The 20,987-nt window shown below is 38.7% G+C and overlaps 1 protein-coding gene across 2 annotated transcripts in view; it reads left to right on the top strand.

Annotated features, from left to right (window-relative positions):
* The window catches only part of LDAH (lipid droplet associated hydrolase), a 113,798-nt gene that overhangs the window by 88,096 nt on the left and 4,715 nt on the right, over positions 1-20,987 (top strand). For both annotated transcript variants that reach the window (XM_030269974.4, XM_072926322.1), the window contains one exon: positions 10,106-10,188. In XM_030269974.4, coding sequence (XP_030125834.1) covers positions 10,106-10,188 — 83 coding nt within the window. The remainder of the gene's footprint in view (positions 1-10,105; positions 10,189-20,987) is intronic.

Below are 20,987 nucleotides of genomic sequence, written 5' to 3' on the forward strand. Positions count from 1 at the left end.
TCTGATGAACAAGCTGTTAAAGAATGTGTGTGTGCATCCATTAAATTGTCTAGATTGGAGCTATCTTCACAACCACTCATTTTTGTTGGAAAAGGAACTATTTTGATGATTTCCTGAAACTTATTAGCCAATGAAGTTGAAAATAACTTTTTCCTTTGTTAATGTCCCTTGTTTCATTAGTATGGTATCTCTTTCTGTCTATTCTTTCTATCACAGTAAATTAATTTCTTTACCCCAGCAAAGAACACAGGATCATTTTTATATAATTAATATACAGGCTACAGAGAAAGCCACACAGAATGGGCTCTTGTCACAGCACTGCAACACAGAGCTATTTTTAAATTAATATAGTGCATATATATCTCTGAAAGTTTATCAGGATTAAGTCAGAAATACATAACCTTTTGTAATTTATGGATATGTGTGTCGTGTGATTTTTTTCAAAGTAATTTTTTTCAAGAATTCTTTCCATAAAGATATAGTTCCAGATCACCTCAAATTTTCTCAGACAACCCAGTGTGACCCCTCAGTTTTTAGTGTGAGTTTATGATTAATTAGCCCTAATCTAATCTTTTTCTTGCAAATAAGCAGGCAAATCTTTGGATATTCAATAATCAAGAAAGAATTATAAAGACTTAAGGAAAAACACGTATTTCTGTCCAAGTACAGGAAATCTCTGTATTGCTTCAACAATCAAGTATGAAGTTTATCTATCCTGAGTAAGAAATCTGTTTCTTCCCTGAAATATGCACAACTTCCCACATTCTAGCATAGATCTCTTGATACCCAGAGAGGCAAGGGACAAGAAATTGGTTTTGACTATTGTTCTGAAATCTTTAGAAAACAATAATAATAATGCTAGGCATACATTTCTTAAAAATCAGGAAGTTTTCTATTTCACACATGATTTGCTTGGCTACACTGTGGCTGTATAATGTGTTTGAAGTTTAGCTCAGTAGATATAGGTATCCATCTAACAGCTGGCTTCTTGAATTAGAGATTAAATAACCCGAAGCATTGAAAATCTTGATTGATTTCAGTCATTATTGTTTGTGAAAACTAATAATTTAGCTGAAGGATATTAAGTCCTTGCTGTGACACTTTGGGTTAAAGAGCTACCAATGATATAAAGCACTCTATTCTTTTCTGGATCCTTGATTTGAGTCCAATCAGGGTTCCTCTATCACAAAACCCCCACAAATAAATCAAACACATTTTGGCACAGTTTGTCGTCTCTGCTTAGCAAGTGTGTGAGACTGAACTGACACTGATCCTTAATCACCTTTAATCCATGGAGAGGGAATGATCCTACCAGGGCAGGAAAAAGGTCACTGGCAGGATCATGGGGAGAAGCTAAGTTGGCAGTAAATTTCATAAGCCTGACCTGGGAATAAATGAGGAGCTTCCATTTTCAAGGTAATCTGTGCATATAAAAGATCTGCTTATGAAAAGTTACAGCATTTTAAGAAGTTAAAAGTACAATAAACATGGTATTTGTCTGTTTAAACTTTGATTCATTTTAAGCTCTTAGGCCTAATTATTTATGATGGTTAATTAACACTAGTTTTTTTTTGTTTTTTTTTTTTTGGTTATTAAATCTTGGTGACCTGGTTATGAATTACAAGGGGTATCAGCAGCCTGAGATGGAATAGAACATAATAAAAACACTTTGGGGTTCTACAGCTGTCACCAGGTACCTTGGCCAGTTTCTGTAGGTTTGCAACCACATTTTTTTGTTTGTTTTGTTAGAAATAAACCCATATGAAGGAATATTTACAAAGGCCGTGATACTGGAAAAATTCATATTATAAGCCTCACTTTAAATGCTTTAGATTATCCCACTGACTCAGGCTGACTCATCATGCATCAGTCCAGTATATGCAAAAGTACAGATTTGAAGGAATGGGATTATGCCATGAAAATTAAGAACAAAGCCCACTCAAATTTGCTTTAGACTGTTAAACCAGATCAATGTACTGAATAAGCAAAAAGATGTTTACAGGAGAAGCTAAAGAGCTTCTATATTTCTTTTCCTATAAATCCTTGACTGGTTCAAAGCCAAATTGTTAGGAGCCTGTTTCCTAGATAGGAGTTGAGATTGCAGGGACACTGGACTTTTGCCTTCCATGCAAAGGATAAGAAAAAATAATTGTTGTTTCTTTCTTCTAAACTCTTTTCAGGAGAGAGCTGCAGTTTATGTATCCTCAGCAGGTAGAGAGATAGCTTCATAAGTCACATCCCTTTGAGACAGGATTTAGGATTTAATTCCAGCCTTGATACTGCACACCATCCTTGCCCAGTAAAGAGCTTTCAAGCCACTGTGTGTGTTGTGACTGGAGCTGTGGAGCACTCACACTCATGTCTGTGAGAATACCCTTCTCATTTCAGGGTCTGAATATCCAGGTTACCAGAAAAGCTGATGTAAGTGGTGCTCATCTCATTTACACATCCCCTCAAAGCTGTGCTGTGGTTCTTCTGACACTGAATGTTCTCATGGTTTATCACTGGTGAAGTCCCTCCTTCAGTGCCTCCTTGCTTTTCGGAAAAAGCTCTACAAGTGCACAACTTTTCATAAAGCTCAGGCAACCACTGAGTACACCTTCATTTTATGGCAGGATCAGCTTATTTCATTTGAACCAAATATCAGTTAGGGACTGGTAGAAGACACACAAATTCCAAGCTACAGGACAGTTCTCATCCTTCAAATATTTAACACTGTCACTTCAAACATTCCTGCTAAAAGCAGAGGCAGCACATCCTATGCTGAATGTGTAGGTGCAGTATTGGGTCCTCCAAGCCATTGGTGTTGGCTTCACTAAGCCAGTTCAGAGAAAGTTTTTAAGTTCAACAAGCACAGTTTTCTCACAGAGGCATGTTTTGACTTTGGGTGCTTTCAGGGTAACCTTTGGCTCTGATTTTGAGGTTTTCTTCATCAGAAAGCTGTGAAGATTTTGTTACTTGATCACTGTAAAAAGCAATGTTCACAGTAGTGGTGAGCAATTCTAAGGGAACATGATGAATTTGGCTCTGTAAATTTCATTATTGATAAAGAAATAACATTTTTCAAGGACTAATTTATAGACATTTTTACACAATGTTTTTCACTTGCAAGTATTTTTAAGACTGTCTACAGAACACATTTCATTGTCATAGCAGCCTGGAGCATGTTTTTAAAATGAGAAAACTGAGACATAGAGATTTTTTAATTTGCACAGGGTCTCAGAGGATTTCAGTGATAGTTCAGAAAAATTCCAGGCCTCTTGACCATTCATCCTGTGGTCTTATCTTTCAGTATTGATGATTTTTCAGAATACTAATTTCAGTCTTCTTTTACCTTTACTGAACCCTGGATATTTCTCTCTTCAGTGACAGTGGTGGATGCCAAACAGATTGAAGCTACACACTCACCTAGCCCAGCATGGACACTGAGGTCACAGCTCCAGCAGAGCTTCCACACAGCTCATTAAGTGCATTTTCTACATTTGCATTTTGAGCCTCAGTCCTGCAGGTTGCTGGATGTGGTTTATTTTTTTGCAGTGTCTGGTTATGCAGGTTTGGGTGAAACAGCTTCACACAGGAAGTTAAGCATGTGGGCTCTACATTGCATTTTATATTCTACTTGAAATCATGACAATAAAACCCAATAAATATTTTTTTTCCAGGACTTTTGGTAATGATTCTGGGATTCTAGAGATTTCCTGCTAAAGCAAGCATTGGCACAGGTTGGAAATCTTTCCAGAGACTGTAACACCAGGTAGCAAACACTGGGCAGGTGATCTCTCAGGACAACCTTCCTCTCCAAACCTAGTGAAAGATTTCAGACGCTATTCATTTTTCAAGTGTCAGCATCTGGTTGTGCCCAGTTCGCAGCCTGATTTTCAGAGCTGCTGAAAAGCTCAAAATAACGGTCCTTGAGAGCCTTTTGAGATGGCTTTCTAATTGCACACAAAAGAAATTCCGAGTTATTTCCTTAGAAGAAGCCGCTTGGTATTCATGAAATAAGGAAATAGAACAAGTTTTTTTGAAAAGGAAAGAACTAAATATTCAAAAAATGCCAAGGTTAGCATAGTATAAGGAAATAGCAAAGAGATTTCTCCCTGAACTTGTGACTTAGTATTTGAGAAAAATAGATTATTTGAAGCCCAGATTGACATTCCATAGCAGCAAGAGAGGTTACTGTTCCTGTTTTATTATAGTATGTCTTTAAATATAGCTTTCCCCAGATACTAAACATCTTACAGTAATGTGGATTAGAGGGAAGAAATGGATTTAGGATATTTTGATCATAATAAAAATGTTTACAGTGTCTCCCATTACATTCTAACGAAGTTTGGAAAATATGCTGTACCTGAAGCACCTACTAGACAGATGTATGACTGCCTGGAAAATGGGATTCAGGAAGATTCTTGAAACTGGAAAGATGTATCTAGTAGGATTTTGTAACAGTCTTATCTTCATTCCTTTGGTATTCAGTAGCTGTTAGGGATACATCTACATAGTGGAATACAGTGTGTGTGTTTGCTGAGGTTACAGAAAGCACCATGCTAGAATATACTGCAGATGTGCTGGAGAGGGACAGGATCAACGTGACCTTCATAAGCTAAGACAAGACTGGGGGGCAAGGAGAGGAGAATGCTGTCATTCCTTAGAGAGCCAAGTTGTTCTGTGTAAATTTCTTGCAAGGATGGTAAATTACTGGTTAAGGAGTAGTTCCACAAGAAAATATCATGGGACTGTTGTGGGCCACAAGTTCATGAGGGTTAACGTGTTGTAAAATGAGGCATGATTCTCATACATATGAAGAGGTACAAGGGCTGAAAGAGCTGCATCTCTGCTGTTGAAGAGAGAGAGACACACTGGCATGAGCTGAAATTCTGTATCAGTAAAACTTGAGAGAGATGAGCCACTGATCATATCCACAGGAAACCAGAAAAGAGTAGTAGCAGATGTAGAGAATGGTACCTAAAAGTTGAGGTTGATGTAAGTATGAGGTATCTGGCCTTTGTAGAGTTTTGCCCTAAAATTTATTTTATTAACTGTGTTTACAATTAAAGAAGCTCAGGGCAACACACTTAAAGTGAATGCGTCAAATATGTGTGCAGATCAGTTTCCCGTGGCAGCAAGGTTCATAATTAATTGCATATAACATTAAAAATATTTCCTTTTATTGTTTTGTATTTAAATGTTTTGTGCTCTAAGAGAGGGAAAACCAGAGTGTCATGAACTATCACGAGCATGATGGCAACAGATCTTTAATTGTGCTTCTTTGATGTTTTCCCTACCATTCTCAGGGGTTGTGACTGACAGCATACAGAATAAATGGTTCTTCAGGTGTGGTCACATGGTGTGATCTGTAGTGGTACTGCAGAATTCTGCATCATCTTTTAAGGCACTTGGTATGTGGTCTGATTGGACTTTTGAGTTAACACAGAGAGTGAGCACCAGTCATCTTGGGGGATCTCTGGATTCCGATTACGTTCTTTGCATTGATTGTAAGCTTGTAATGGAAAACATATTATCTTTTTTCTGCATGTATCTTGATTTCTTTAATTTGAACTTCATGAGTGCCTTGATTTTTTTCTCTCTTCTCATCGGATATGTCTCATTCTCATCGCCTGTTCCTCACAAACTGACTAACATCGTGTCCTGTGTAAATGCTGTCAGTAAAGTACTTATCTGTTTACTAGATCATTAAGAACTCAGGTACCTATTTGTTTTAATATCAACCTGGACTAGAATCTTTGGCCAGGATTCATTCCACCTCAATTTAGTAATTTAATTCAGATTAAGGTCTAAAGATTTTATCACTGAAAATAGAGTCATCTTGAGAAGTGATTTTAATCCATAGAAGAAATTATTAATTTGCCAGGTGTGTTCAGTAGTTATTTAGAGGTTTTAAAACAAAATTTCAAATTGTATTAATTTATTAAGATTTATATAAATTTTATTATTATAAATTTATTATTTTTTTAAATTGTGTTGACTCTAGATCTTCTTTATTGTTATGATTATCTAAGCCTGTTTTTTTTTATTTGCTTCCAAACTCCTTATCATATTACAGCCTTTAATTTTATAGATGTTTAATTCCAGCCAAAGTTTGTTGTGTCACATGTGAGAGTTTTTTAGATATGTAATTTTTGTCATCTGGTTATGCATACTGAAGATTTTAAAGATCAGTAAAATCCTATTTTCCTTTGTAAAATCAGTAGCAATTAGATAGTATTTTCTACTCCCAAAGCCATAAGACAAGGTGATTCTTGTGTAGCAAGATTGTTATTAACTCAGCAATTCTTATTTAGAGTTCTTTCAAAGCTTAAATATACCTTCTATCTCTGATGTATTCTTTGTTCTCTCTCCACTGTTGCTACTTCTCGATATCTCTCTACTCAAAGAGAAATTATCACCAGAAAAATAATATAGAGAGCAAAAACCTCCTGAATGTATTGAACAAGAAAGTTGGATGCCATAAAGGAAAGTAATTTATCTTCTAAACAGCATCATTATCTTCTTTAGCTGCTCCCTTAGCCTACACAAAATCTGTTGTAGGCCTATTTTTTCTGATATACCTAAGGAATATTTTATTGTTTATTTTTAAATCCTTTAATGTTTGTTCTTGGAAACCTACTTCTGCTCTTTGCAATTTCCTTTTACTTAACGCCTGCTGAAGTTTAAGTTCCTGTTTATTGGTTTCCCTAGGATCATGTTTCCAAAATTTGAAGGATTCCTGTTTGGTTGAAATAGACTCTTGAACCTTGCTGTTCATCCGGTTTAGCTTAATCCTGCCTTCCTGGTTCCCTTTCTTGCACATTGCCCAAGCCTTCAGAGACATTTCCTTTTGAAGTACTGCCCTTACTGCCTCTGCTGTCTTACAGTTTTACTTTTAGTATCTCTGTGACTAATCTCAGTTTACTACATCTGTGAATTCCACTTCAATTCCTATTATCTACTGAAAAGAACACACAAGCCACCCAGAAGTATGAGCAGAGAGCGCCGAGAACAGGAGGTAGGACAGAGGAACCGGGAAGATGGGAGAAGGGGAGCAGGACAGTACTTACTGTTCCCACTGTATGACTGAACTGGGTGGAGAGATGCCTGCAGCATCCCAGTAGTGTTGAATCTGTCAGGTTCTGCACTGAGGGTCACTGGTGTTTGTCATCCCTGGTCTCCATCCACTGCAGGTAATGCAGAAGCTCTGTGCCTGTGTGCTGTCCACTGTGGCTTGCTAACAACTGCATTCTAGGCTGGAAGGTAGAAGTCTTGACATACTGAGATCCTCATATAGGGTGTTTGGTACAAGTCCTGTTGCCACAGATATCCTGCCAAATCCAGGTTCTTGCACTTAGTGCTTTGAGAAATCCTCTAAATCCAGTGAGCCACCTTGGTCACCTGAATCACCAGCACTTAAAGTAGCGAGTACTGCTCTCCGTATCCTGCCTCCTGTTACAGAGCAGGGCTTTTGGCAAACAGCTTCAGTTCTGGTAGTAGTTCTGAGCACTAAAGTCATAGAGTTACCACATTAGAAACAGATCTCAATCAGAAATTAATTATATACTTACAGAATTCCTCATTGTGGTCTTACAGAATGGTTTGGATTGGAAAGGACCTTAAAGATCATCCAGTTCTAACTCCCCTGCCATGGGTAGGGACACCTTTCACTAGACATGGTTGTTCAAAGCCCCATCCAACCTGGCCTTGAACACTTTCACAGATGGGGTGTCTACAGCTTCTGAAGCAACCTGTGCCAGTGCCTCACCACCCTCACAGTAAAGAATTTCTTCCTAATATCCAAATTAAACCTGCCATCCTTGAGCTTAAGGCCATCCCCCCTTATCCTATTAGTCCATGCCCTTGTGAGAATTCCTTCTCTGTCTCTGTTGCAGCCCCTTTGGGTACTGGAAAGTGCTATAAATCTTGCCCAAATCCTTCTCTCATCCAGGCTGAACAGCCCCAACTCTGTCAGCCTGTCTTCACAGAAGAGGTGCTCCAGCCCTGTGGTCAATTTACTGACCCTCCTCTGGATTTGCTCCAGTTTTCTTTCCTATCTCTTATTTAAGTTTTTCCTAGATGATTTTTGAAGATGCATTTGAAGATGTGCATCTTTCTAAAAACAAGGTGTGCAATTCATCAGTTTGGAGCTGAATTGAGAAGGCAACAACCAGTGTCAGGATATGAACTCCACAATGCTGTAGATGCACCGATTTTGCCTGCTGCACCACAGGATCGGATGACTGGGTTGTTAGACATGAAACTGCACAGAGACCACTTTTCCCAGCAAAGTAGGATGGGACCAGCAAATTTGTTGGATTGTCTATGACAACCCTTTCATCTTGTCAAGGAAAGGAAGAACTTGCATGAGCTGCATTCAATGTTTAATTAAAGAAGGCAGAGTTCTGGGGGCCAATAACTCAATTGCATCTGCTTTGACTGGCTCAGAAGTAGATATTACTTTCTAGGATTTTTTTTTTATTCATTTGAGAGCACTGGCTTTGTCTATTAACATTTGATCTTCAGTGACATCACTCATCTCTCCAGTGGTGTTCTGTTTCCTTAGAGCACTGGTAGAATTCAGCCAACTCCATGTTTTGGTCACCACCAAAGACCTGTGTGATTGCCATTTCCTCCCCTATCTCACAGTGTGAGAATGTTTTACTCCTGTCTCAAAGCAGCATCAGATCCAACATTGTCATTAACTACTTGTGCACAAAATTTCGTTGGTTCAGATTTTAAAAATTATCAGAATCTTTCCATTTTCTCCTGTTTTTCAGGAGAAGATTTAGTATCTTAAAATACTTTCAGTTATTCTGAGACCTAGAAGTTGAAATGCTTTTGGATAACTTAGCCACGTTGGTTTTACAAACTGGTGAGAAAGTGGAATATTGTCATTTATTCCCACATACAGGTTATGAATATCTCTGTGATCAGAGGTCAGGAGAGGCTTGGCCATTTTATTAGCCCAGTAAGCTGACTGGTCCAAAAAAGAGATAAAAGAAGTGCTAATTCCTTGGCTAGGTTCACATTTCTTCAGTACAGAAGATGATGACAGAAATGAATAGCCCTTATTAAAACACTCTTTGAAGATCCTCTCATATTCTGGAAACATAATGCATGGAGCAGCTCCTGATTCTGCAGTTGAATACAAGGTTTTTTCTAGCAGAAGAATTCATAATCTACAGTGCTTGTTCAAAGCCAGGTTTTGGATTGTACATTTAGATTCTGTAGGTTTTGTTGTACAAGAAGTCAGGCTAGATGGACAGTGTGATCCTTCTATGTCAGAATGTTTACACTGGTGAATATTTAGGCATCCAGAAAAACCAATCCACTTTTCAGAAGTGTTTAGTTCCCATTGCTGTCTAACATACAAGGGACATGCGTGAACTCAAGACTTCATAAAATTTATTAGGTGTCCAAATGTTAGACTCAATCATTTATGTCTCTGAGATAGTATCTGGCAGGTCAACTCAAAATAAATTGCACTAAGCTATTTTTAACACTTTACATTCCAGAGAGCTAAGGACTAGACATTTGGTGTCCAGTCCTAACTGGGCAGGTACCATCAATTTTATGCAGGTCAACCATATATTTGTAGTTGCTATTGTTTTTATTATTTTTTTGTGTTGAATGTTTGAATGACTTGCATAATGAGATGTCAGTAATTTAATAATCTACTGATTAATAATGCCTTGTAATGTATGTTTTGTGTTTAAAGCCCAGTCTTGAAAACCCTTCATAGGGGATTTTCATACTGACCTTTGCCTTTCTAAAGTAGTGCAAGCTAGTCATTAGAGTTCTTTCTCTGGTCAGGAGAGAGAAAATCATCATCATGGGCTGATCTAGAAGTCTGCAGACAGATAAACAATTGAAAAATCCTTTCCTTTTCCATTCATTATGGAATTAATTAATAGGAAGTGAGTTAATTCAGTCCGTGAGTTAGTTCATTTAGTTAAGTGAGATAAGCTGCTCTTTCTGTCAGTGGCATTCTTTTCTATGGAATTGTCAAGACGATGACTGCTCTAGTTGCTCTGCTTTTTTGAAGAGTTGTGTCTGCATTGTTATTTTTAACAGTTTTGCTATGTATTTACATTATGGCCTGTTTCTTTTTCTGCAGCCAACATCTTATACATGGCAAGCCAAGAAATGATGAAGGTGGTGGAGAGAGACAGTACAACCATAAAGCAAAATTTAAAGAAGGTAACTGTTTAATCCTCAGTTTTCAAAGGAATCCCACATGCACGAGATGTTACACCCAGTTACATTTGTGCAAAACAAGAATTTCAGGTTTGATTCTGCTTTTTTGTGAGTGTCATTACATTAAAGGGGTCACTGATTCTTAAAATGTGTAGATCCACACCTTTGTAGATGTACCATTCATCACTATCAGATGAACCATCTGGTTTGCTTTCCTTACTGGAGGAGAAGCAGTCTGTGTTCTGGCTGGGCATGAGGTGTGGTTCCCAGTGGGGCCTGGGTTCTGATCACACAGGTGGGGTGTCAGATATTATCATGGGATTCTGCAGGCTCAATCTTCCATGGCTTCAAAATGGAACAGAGAGGAGTCAGCAAAATTATGGCTCCACCATTTCATCCATTGGACTGTAACATAAGAGAAATTCCTCAGAAGGTGGAGCTACTGCTCTACAGGTGAATTAATTCATTTCAGGGACCTTTCTCACACTGAGCTTTCTTGTCTGTATGGATTTATTGTTGAAATAGATTCTGTAAAGTTCTTTCCTGGACCAATGGCATTTTCCCAGTCATGGTTCAAGGGTTGGCACAGGCCCGGAACTGTTCTAATTGGAGTTCTGATGTGGTCACCCTGTGGTCACCATGTTTTGGAGGCTGAGATAATTTAATAGTGTGACCATGGTCAGACAGTTCCAGATGACTTATGAGCCAGAAAACTGTCACATTTAATAAATTTCTATTGAGATAGCCTCTGTGAGAAAGTAGTTAATCAGGATAACATATTCTACTGTATTCCTTTCCTTCTCTACATTTTTCTGTATCATCCCTGTATTTTTTCTGGAAGAATGATTTTAGCACTTTGCACTGGAAGAGATTTTCTTCAAAGAATGGAGTTTTCTAGGACAGAGGTCCTAGATTTCTGTAAAACTACTCTGTGCCATTTAAATAGAAATGGTATAAAGTTCATTTCATAAAAGTCTTTTTGTGGCTGAATATAGACTTATTTTTTAGTTAGCCCATTTGCCTTCTCTGCACTTTGAAAGTTCCTATTTTAAAGGAGTGGAAGTAGCACACATTAACAGGGATCCCTGCACTGTACCTGGCATGCCTGGGCTTTCTCATTTTTGTTGCAGAGCACTCAAAGTTCTGCACTTTGTGGGGAATCTCAGTGAAGAGACTGAAGGTCTCATCTTGCAGATTGCAAATACTCCCATTGTCTTAAAAAAAAACTTTCCACGTGTTGATCCAAAGCCCAGTGAATGCAAGGAAAATGGTTGATTTTTGAGTGTCAGGGAGCTGGAAGATCTGCCTGTTCCCTGAACCATGAGCCAAGGCTGACCCCACACAAGCAGTGCCCTCTCCAGGCATGATGCAGTCCCACAGTACCTGAGCAGAGCACAGGAGCAGGGTCTATTGACTGTCCCAGACAAGGCAAATCAATGTAACAGCTCCAGCATCCCTCCAGAGAATCCAGTCAGGGGCAAAAGGGGACAGAGGGAGAGACAGGAGTGGAGACAAGGCTAGAACATGGGTCCAAAGTCTATCCAGGAGGGATTGCCAAAGACGTGGTGGAAGGGAAGCTGCAAGGTGGGAGCCATCCAGGTGTCAGGCTGTGTATAGTGTAGATCTGATGTTGGTCTGGAACACAGGGCCGGGGCTGAAGTCACACCACAGTGACCACAGCCTCTCTTGGGAGGCTGAGACTAAAGAAGGACAGAGCTGCAGACCCTGGAGCCTGTGCAGGAAGTGTGGGCTGGAGGCCAGGCAAGACTGGTGAGGGCTGTCAGTGCCCTGCAGGTCCCTGTGTTGGCCAGGGTACAAAGTGAGGACTGCAGGAGCAGGACTCCAGGTGCTTGTGGAAATGTTAATCACAAGCACCTGTGCTTGAAGTTAAGCAGAAATGCTTTGTTGGGTGGGATGGTGGTGGTGACACAGCTGCAGCTCCAGTGACTTCAGGTGGTCTATCAGATGCTTCACATTAGAAATTATGTGATTTGATATCCCATCAAAAAGATATGATTTCTTGTACTGAATGAAGGCCCATAGCTAACAGTAAGAGTTTGCAGGTGTCCTAGTCTGCTCCATCTGTGCTTTTGTTGACTCTGTCAATCTAAGCATGGCCTTGGCAGGCAGCAGCTGTTTCAAACCTGTGTTAACTTTCTTTTGTTGATTCTTCTATGTCCTCATACAGTGTGGCAAACGCACTCAAGAAAACAAAAAGCTGAAGTGAGCTTGTAAGAGTTAGCAAACTGAAGAAAAAGCACATCTAAAAGTGAAGCTAAATGCTTCTCTTTTTTCATCTTCTAGTAATTTCTGGGAATGTAAGAATGAAGGGAAAAATTTCAGTTGGCATCATGTTAAATGTGAAGAGTATTGACAATAAAAATGGGCTTAACTTATAAAGGTTAGAAGTTTATAAAAACAGGAACTATAGTCCAAGTTGCTATAGAACTGGCAAGCTGCTACTTTAAAAAATTTATACTGTTTAGTAGTCGCTGTGATCATATGGTAAAAGCCAATCTTAACACCTGACTTTGCCAGCTGCTGCAGAATAGAAAAGTTATTTCTGGATCTTATTTGCATTCTGTGATCTGAAAGAAGAGACACAAAATTATTCCAATCTTTCCATCTCCAGGTTTAACTATAATTAATACTAGCTAGGGACCAGGAGAAATTTTATCACCAGACTGCAGATTCTTAGTCTAACAAAGTTAATTGCTTGGATTTATGTTGAAAGAATGGGAGCTGGAATATTGTTTGGATAATTAAGTGAGGTTTTTCACTCAAACTCTTTTAAATTCCGGACTTGTGCACATTAAATAGCAGTGGAACTGTATGAGGAGGATGGAGACCTGTCTTCTAAGAAAGTAATATATAATAGAGCCTTTGAAATATTGTGTAAAACTATTTGTCCTGATCAAGCAGTACCTGGATGTACAGGAATTTGAGCTTCATGTTGCAGTGACATGGGGGGTTGTGATAAACCAGAAAATCCGAACAAATAAGGTAAGGGATACTGATAAAAGATTTCCTCAGCTTTGGAGGTTAATTATTAGCTGATCGTGTCTAAGCTGAGCTACCTACTTTCTTTCACTGAAATAACACCAACTCCCTTTCCTAACAGAAGCTGGAGGCAAAGATACTACTGAACTAGAGGAAGTTTATTGTAATTCCTGCACAAAAGGAAGTGGGTGTAATTCCATGTTCTTAAAAGATGGGTCAGCACAGAACATCATGAAGCTTTTACAAACAGAATTTTTAAAAAAGTAAAAGGCAGAGGAAAATGGATGTATTGGGCATTCAGTAGCATGCCTGGAATGGACAATGATATTTCCTTATAGAGATTCTCTACAGCACTTAGCTTTTTAAGTTTGCATCATGCCTTGTTCATTGCTTTCTTTTAAGACTTATTAATTAAGTCTTTTTCTAAGCAGATAAACCTGTCATAATAAATATAAACTTATATAAAGCAAGAAGATAATTGCATGAAAGGGTAAAACTAGGTGCTTACAGAGGAAATTCTCTTAAAATAATGACCCCTCAGATTTTGTATTTATGGAGAGGTATATCTGGTTCATTAGTCCATGTGTAATACACAGTAGTCCTATTTTGAATTGTAGGATCTGCTCCACAGCCCTTTTAAATCCATTGAAGAGCTTCCACAGGCTTCAGGAATTCTTGAATCAGTAAATTTTTGTAGTTGTTCATAATTTTTTAAGATTATAAACCATCTCTTCCCAACTGCAAATCAGGATTCTTTTGGCTGGCCTGTTAAACCAAAAACATTTATATGTTCCTTGAGTTTTTTGCCAGTGGTCTGGTGTAGCAGTTGCATTGATTGCATAAGGAAAAGGACAGGAAACATCTGAATTAGAGATACAAAGATGAAAAAAAACCCCAACCTGTAGTCTGAGAAGAAAGTTATAAACTGGAAACTTATCAATATTAATCTATTTTCACTCAAACTGTGGAAAGTTTATATTGTAGGTGGCTTATAGACCTTATAGATGGTTAAGTGGGGAAGAAATACAGTTTTGAAATAATTTGATTAATGAAGTCTGTGTTTACTACTTTTGCTTATTCCAGTGGTATATTTAGAATTTAAAGCAGTGCAAATTTATATCACACCAATGATACCATAGATAATATGTTCTCCAAAAGTATCAATGACATGCAGAGATTTAGAATAAAGGCTGAAGAATAAAGTATTTCCTCTCCACAGAGAAGTGCTAGGCTTTTCTTTTGCAAAATTGTCCTTCCTAGAGAAATTTTTTAAAACTAAGCAACCAAGAACTATTTTGACCACTGAAGCAACTGTTTTGATGTTGCCTAGTCTTTTTGTTTGAGTCTCTGTAGACATCCATGGGGGTTAGTAGTTATTCCCAGTGGCAGGAGCATGATCTGAAGATACGTGCTTAAAAGAATGTTACAAATACTTCTGCCCACAGCCTGAGAGAGGTGCTTGCCTACATTTGTGAAAAAGTTTCCAAAAACTCTTTCTGAATAGGTGTAAAGTGTTCTCTCTAGCCAAGAACACCTCTTTTTCTGGCTGGTCTCACATCCTTTTTGGCTTCCACTCCCTGGAGGTGCAGAGTTGAAGCCAGGGAAGTTGCACATCTGCTTGGGGATATTGGTGTCATTTAACCACAAGAACAAAATTTTCTTTGAAGTGCCTAGAATGCCTAATCAGGAATCAGCAGCTTTTCTCCTTGGTGAAAAGGATCCCAGTGAGCATTTTAAAAAGTCAGTGTACCACAATATACTTAACTGTGATGTTTCATTTACTCTGTAACTGAGTGCCTGTTACCATCATTTGTGCTGTGTGGTATTCTAGTAAAGAAGTGATTACAAGAATTTCCAATTTTTTTGGGATGAGTATAAGGTGTGTGCTGCACACAATGAGTAAAGACAGCAGTATTTCCCCAGCCTTCTGAAGAACATTTAAAAGTTACCACCAACCCCTTGCTACCCCTTTATTTCTTTGCTCCTGCTGTGCGCACCGCTGGGGAGCATTGCCTTTTACAGCCAGGCGCTGATCCTGCTGTTGCAAGAGGGGTTTGACTGATTTACCTTACATAAAGTCCCACTGAATGTAGACAGTGTCAGGCTGATACTGTTTGCAGTAAATACAGTTGGAAGAATCTGTCCCAGCAGTAGTATTTCTTAAATAGTGTTTTCAGGTCTGTTTGTTTTTATTTTGATATTTATACAGACTGGACTTCTGAAGTATTCATGTTCCTGACACATCTAAATATATACCCTCAAAATGCTTTTAAGTCTTTAAAAGTAACATAGATAATATAAATAAACTAATCACCCTGATTTGTTGATAAATCCTGTGCATCCTTTTTAAAAGCACAGTTTTACTTTGCATTGAGTTTGACCCATCATTATCTGTGAGAAAGTGGAAATAAAAGTGGTCTCTCTTGATCTCATGGCTCTTTGTGCAGAGCAGCCAGTAGCATTGATAATAAACTGCAGCAGAGTTAGAGAAGCCCTTTTCCCTTTGTTGATTTATCAAGCCTCAAAATTGATAAAGATATGAAAACTGTGTGAGAATACTTGAATACTTGACACTGGGGAGAGCACTCACACCTGCCATCACATACAAAGTAGCCACTACATCAGGCCCTATCTAAGGGATTGCATCCTCATTTTTCTAATAGTAAAATGCTTCTTCGCCTCCTTTCCAGACAGGGAAGCTGGTTTGGGTTTTGGTGGGTTTTTATTTTTTTGTTTTTGTTTTTTTTTTTGTTTTGTTTTGATTTGTTTTTTTATGCTGGTTTAAAACACTGACCACCATTATGTTAAATAAACTCACTGCAAGCACTTGAATTACCCATTGCACCTTCGCTGCAAGTCCTACAGGTCAGTATTTAAGAAGAACATCGCAGACTCCAAATTATCAACTACCTTTTCTCAAAACAGTCCAACTGAAAACATTTTGTTTCATACTGCTCTTGGACAGCCTGAGAAAACCCAGTTCTGGTAAAACAAGCTGAGAAGCAAGTTCCCCAGGACCTTACCATCAAGCTGGCTGATCTCAGCCATGGCAGGATCATGAGGGAAAGAGATGGTATCTCAGAGAACCATATCCCAAAGCATTTAGGGCTTCCTAAGGGAATGCTGGCTCTTTGAATTCCCAGAAGCCAAAGTACAACTGAAGCAAATTTTTAAAAAGTGTGTCCCAAACCAGTCTGTTCCCATGTCATTTATCCTATTCTTTTGGCAGGATAAGGTGGAGACACTTTCATAATTCCAGAGAAGCTAAGTCATTTTCTATAAACTTTGGTTGAAACTAAAATTGATGCTGGGATAATGCCTTTTAAAATAGTTTTCATCCAAGAACAAATAAACTGATTACTGTTGAGAGATGTCAACCAGAGAGAAGCTGCTGGAGCAGCCAGTAAATGCATGTGGGAGTAATACTGATAAAATGTGAATGTATCAGAGACAAGGATTTCAACAAGGACACTGGTGCAGTCCTGCTATTGCACACGTGCCATTCCTTTATATCCACAGAGATCAGACCTTCACTCCTGGCCATCAGCTGGAGCAGTGCCTGCCCATGTCATAAGAATCTAAAGTTGTTATAACATGTACCAAAGTCCAGAGAGATATAAAAAATTCAGTTAATATATTTTAACTTTTTGATTTATTTTTCAGTGCTGGTCTATGACAGTTACAGAAGAGGCAGAAAATAAATCTTTCTGTAATTTGTACTTCTGTGAACTGTCATACATACTATAACAAGTACCAATGGAGTCAACTGCAGGAAATCTTTATTATTTTCTTAGAAACTCTTTAAAATGTAAACATCCTGTTGATACAAATCTCAGATTCTTCTGATGTTTACTTAGCAGCTGCCATCATTGTGCAGTGTCAGAATACACATACCATATTACAGGGTATGAGGCTGACAGAACCCTATTTGGACTTATTTTACAGAAGCTAAGGCTGAAAATACTTCTGGGCCATTTAATAGTAAATCATCATCTAAGAATACTGCTGTTATTTTAAAGCTATTTGGAGTTTAGAAATTGCATAACTTTCAAATGCAACATTGAAATGGCTGCCAAAGACAGCCCACCTCCCCTTCACTGTACCTTCAGCAGCAGATCCTGATGGAGAACATGTTTTAATCACTCATAGCAAGCAGGATATTGCATGAGGAATCATAAAGTCTTTGTCATGTCCAGTGGTAGCTTCCATTTCCCTTCTGAGTCAGGAATACCTGGAAGTCTCACCATTCAATATTGCAAAAGAATAAAAGATAATAATTTCACCCTCGTGTCAGAAAATATAAAAAATGCAAATATTGGAAAGTTTAAGCCCATAGCAGAAACAGAAATAACTTCCTATTTATTGTTTTGCAAATCTGTTTATTTTTAAACTAGTCTAATTATTTTGGGGGCCTGACTCATCACTTCTGAATGCTTAGATTGGCAGCAGCTTTCCGTTGCTGGTGCAGTGGTTGTGCTGACTCAGGATGTCTTTACAGCCATCCACCATCCACAGGAAAATATGCACTTTACAGATCCATGCAGGCCATGCAGTGCATGCCAGTGTTCCCTACATTAATGGAGATCCCATGTGCCTCTGGTTACACATGGTTTGTTAATTATTCCTGCCTGCCTGCTGCAGTAGCAAAGCTCCTGATGTTAAAATTAGGATGGGAAGATGGATTCTGGAAACTTTTATTTAAATATATATAAAATTATGTTGTTTAAATGTATTAGGAAAGAGAGTCTGTATATTTTAAAGTCTGTATATTCCATGTCTGTATGTGACACAGGCAAAGAGCAGATAAGGAGATCCTTAATCTCATAAATGGCAGTCAAGTAGCTGTCAGGATTCCTAGGCCCTGTACCAACATCTGGATCACTGAAAACTTGATTGCAGTCTTAGTCTTTCTCATAATCCAGTAATAAGGAAGCATTTTGAAAATAATTATGCAATTATAAAACACTTGTGTTTAAGTTTTGGATGTGCAGACATGGGCACATGGACAGAGTACACACACCAACATCTGCACATGAAATAAGCAGGCAAAATAACTGCAGCATCAAATCAAGTTTCCCAAATAATCTGTTTAAAAACTGTTCTTAGTTGATTATAACAGACCCAAACCTTACTTAGTTGCATGTATGACACAAGTCCGCCCTACTTTGACTGGTTTTATTTCAATCCAAAGGATTCTACAATGTCTACAAATAAAGATCAGGGAAAATGCAGTTTTCTCATGGTAGCAATTCCTAGCTTGGAGAGGGAAGCTTCTCATTCCTGTGTAGAGGAGACAGATGCTGAGTTAGTAAGAGGTAACTAGTGAGGGAGCAGTAAACAGAGGGGAGGAGGAGGAGGCAGGAAGAACCAAAGGCTCTGTTTGTTTGGCCAAAGGAAGGCTTCTGGTGCCATATGAGGAGCTGGCTTGAAACTACCCAAACAAGGCCATCTTTCCTGAATGTGTGATGGAAATTGAGATGCCTGGTAGATATGTAAACACCACAGTACAGTGACCTGTATGTAGATGTTTTTATGCTGAACTGAGCCCAGTCCTGCTGGCAGGAACAGCTGCTACTCAGAGAGATGCTTGGGGAACAGTGCTGGGAGTAGAGGATCTAGAAAAAACAACTAGGGTTGGAGTTGGGGCTCAAAACGAGATGGAGGACCCAGGAGACTAAAATTTGGACTTTGCAGGGCAAGAACAAGGGACTAGAACAAAAAGCAGAGTAGTAGGAATTGGAAATAATGAGCTAAGGAGAATAAAACTGAAATAAAGAACCAAAGGGGGTGTAGGGCAGTCTTGAGACCAGAAAGGGTCTCAAGAAGTCATGCCTGTAAAGAGTGTGCAAATGACTGGACAGCAAGACCAGTAGTTGGTATAAGGACTGCCCTTTTCTGCTAGAAATGGAACCTAAATTTCCGAAATCTTCTTGTTCCTGTTCTCAGTAGGTGCCATTTATTTTGTTTGCCTTAAGAACAGAAGCAGAACAACAGAAGGGACTTTTTAGAGATGGAGAGTAAGTGGTGAGGACTTGGTGTTCCCAGTGGAGGTACCTGACAGGGTTATTATTTTGGCCAACAGTTGACTAAATGTCCATTGGTGATTGGAGCTTTTCAAGTGTGATCCTGAAGAGCATCTTTGCTTTAGTTTCAGTTGGAAGGACTCCATGTGGTCCAAAGTATGGTAGCCAAAGTATGGTAAATATGGACAAATTGGACATTTGCTTCAAAAACACACCATAGATTTTCAAACTAAATCATTAATTTCTGTGCTGGACGCCTTCAATGTGACACCAGCAGGAAGGTGTCCCATGCTTCTCTGGCCAGAAGCTGACACTGCTGCTTCTTTCAATTACACCATGACCTTAAGGAACAGAGGCCTAAAGCAGCAAATCTAGAGGTGTTAACACTGTTGGCAGTACTTGTAGGTGCCACATGTGAAATACCTGAGGTTTGGTTTACCTCCTCGAAGCCCAGCAGACTGTACACACAGGTTCTGCTAAAACCAGTTGCATTACCAAACATTTCACAGTTGGGGAGCACTGACCTCAATTCAGACACCTTTTTGTGTAAGTATTCAGCACTGATCTTTCATTAAAACATCCCTTTTCCTTTTTCTTCTTTCATTAACCAAAAGAGCTGTGTAATGGAGGAGACAGCAGGATGTACAGCCTCATCTGTGGCAGAAGGGGTAAAATGCGTATTGAAATTAAAATAAGCTGATGGTAAAGGCACCTAAACTTTGAAGAGAATAGGCTCTTGGTGAAGTCATCAGTATTTTTCCCATTTTTCTGAATATCTCACTTAAGACCTTGAAATGTGTGTTACAGACAGATAAACATGTTTCAGAACACCTGCAAAAGCAGTCCAGGAGTGCTGTCCTTTGAGTACAGTCAATACTGTGTAATGCTGCATACACTGGAAAAGCAGCTTGAGGTGTTTCACTCTACACTACATGCTTTCATAATAATAAATGTAGTTTGACATTAATTTCTGTGCTCCCCACCTGCAAAATGAAGATAAAAATTGCCACTAAGGTGTTGCAAAACTAAATTAATAAATGTGAGCATGTGAATCCTGTAGTAGTGCATGCCAGAGGAATGCAGAGCATAAAGAAAATAAATCCTGTCTATAAACCATGAAATATGTAGTAAATAAATCCTCAGACCGCACACAGAATTTAAAATGAAAAATACTATCAAATAGCAGCTCATCAGCTGAATGTCATCTTGTCAGTGGAATGAGTGAATCAAGGATCTTTTGGATCATGCAGTGAAAGATTAAACTGTAATGCAGATATACCAGGGGCAAGCTAAGAATGCAAATAAATCTTCTATTTAGGCATTTTCAAATCTGTGAGTTCTCAAGTTTACAACCCTACCTGGAGAACAGCCCATTTCACAGTCCATGCAGACTAAGCCAAGTATTTTATCCACCTTTGTAACTGTATATGGCTTTTCATCTTTTTCTAAATGATCGTGATGTGTCTCTGTGACTTGCCTTTCAAAAAAATCTAACCATTTCAAGGACTACTCTGCTAAACTGAAGCTGCTCCATTGCTTTTTTTCCCCTCAGTTTCATAATCTTCTGTTGGTAATAGAGCCCAGGGTTAAACATAATTTGGTCAGATGTTTTGCTTCCAAAAGGCTTGAATGCATCTGGACATTTTACATTGGCTTTTCTGAAGAACTTTTGGTAGTGTGATATCTTGTGATTGATGAAATCAAGGCAAAATCAAAAGAAATTTTTTGCTAGAGCTACACACACCTTGTTTTCAGCAAGTAGTGAGTGGCAAAGGAAAC

The sequence above is a fragment of the Taeniopygia guttata genome, chromosome 3 (assembly GCF_048771995.1).
Source record: "Taeniopygia guttata chromosome 3, bTaeGut7.mat, whole genome shotgun sequence".
Lineage (NCBI taxonomy): Eukaryota > Metazoa > Chordata > Aves > Passeriformes > Estrildidae > Taeniopygia > Taeniopygia guttata.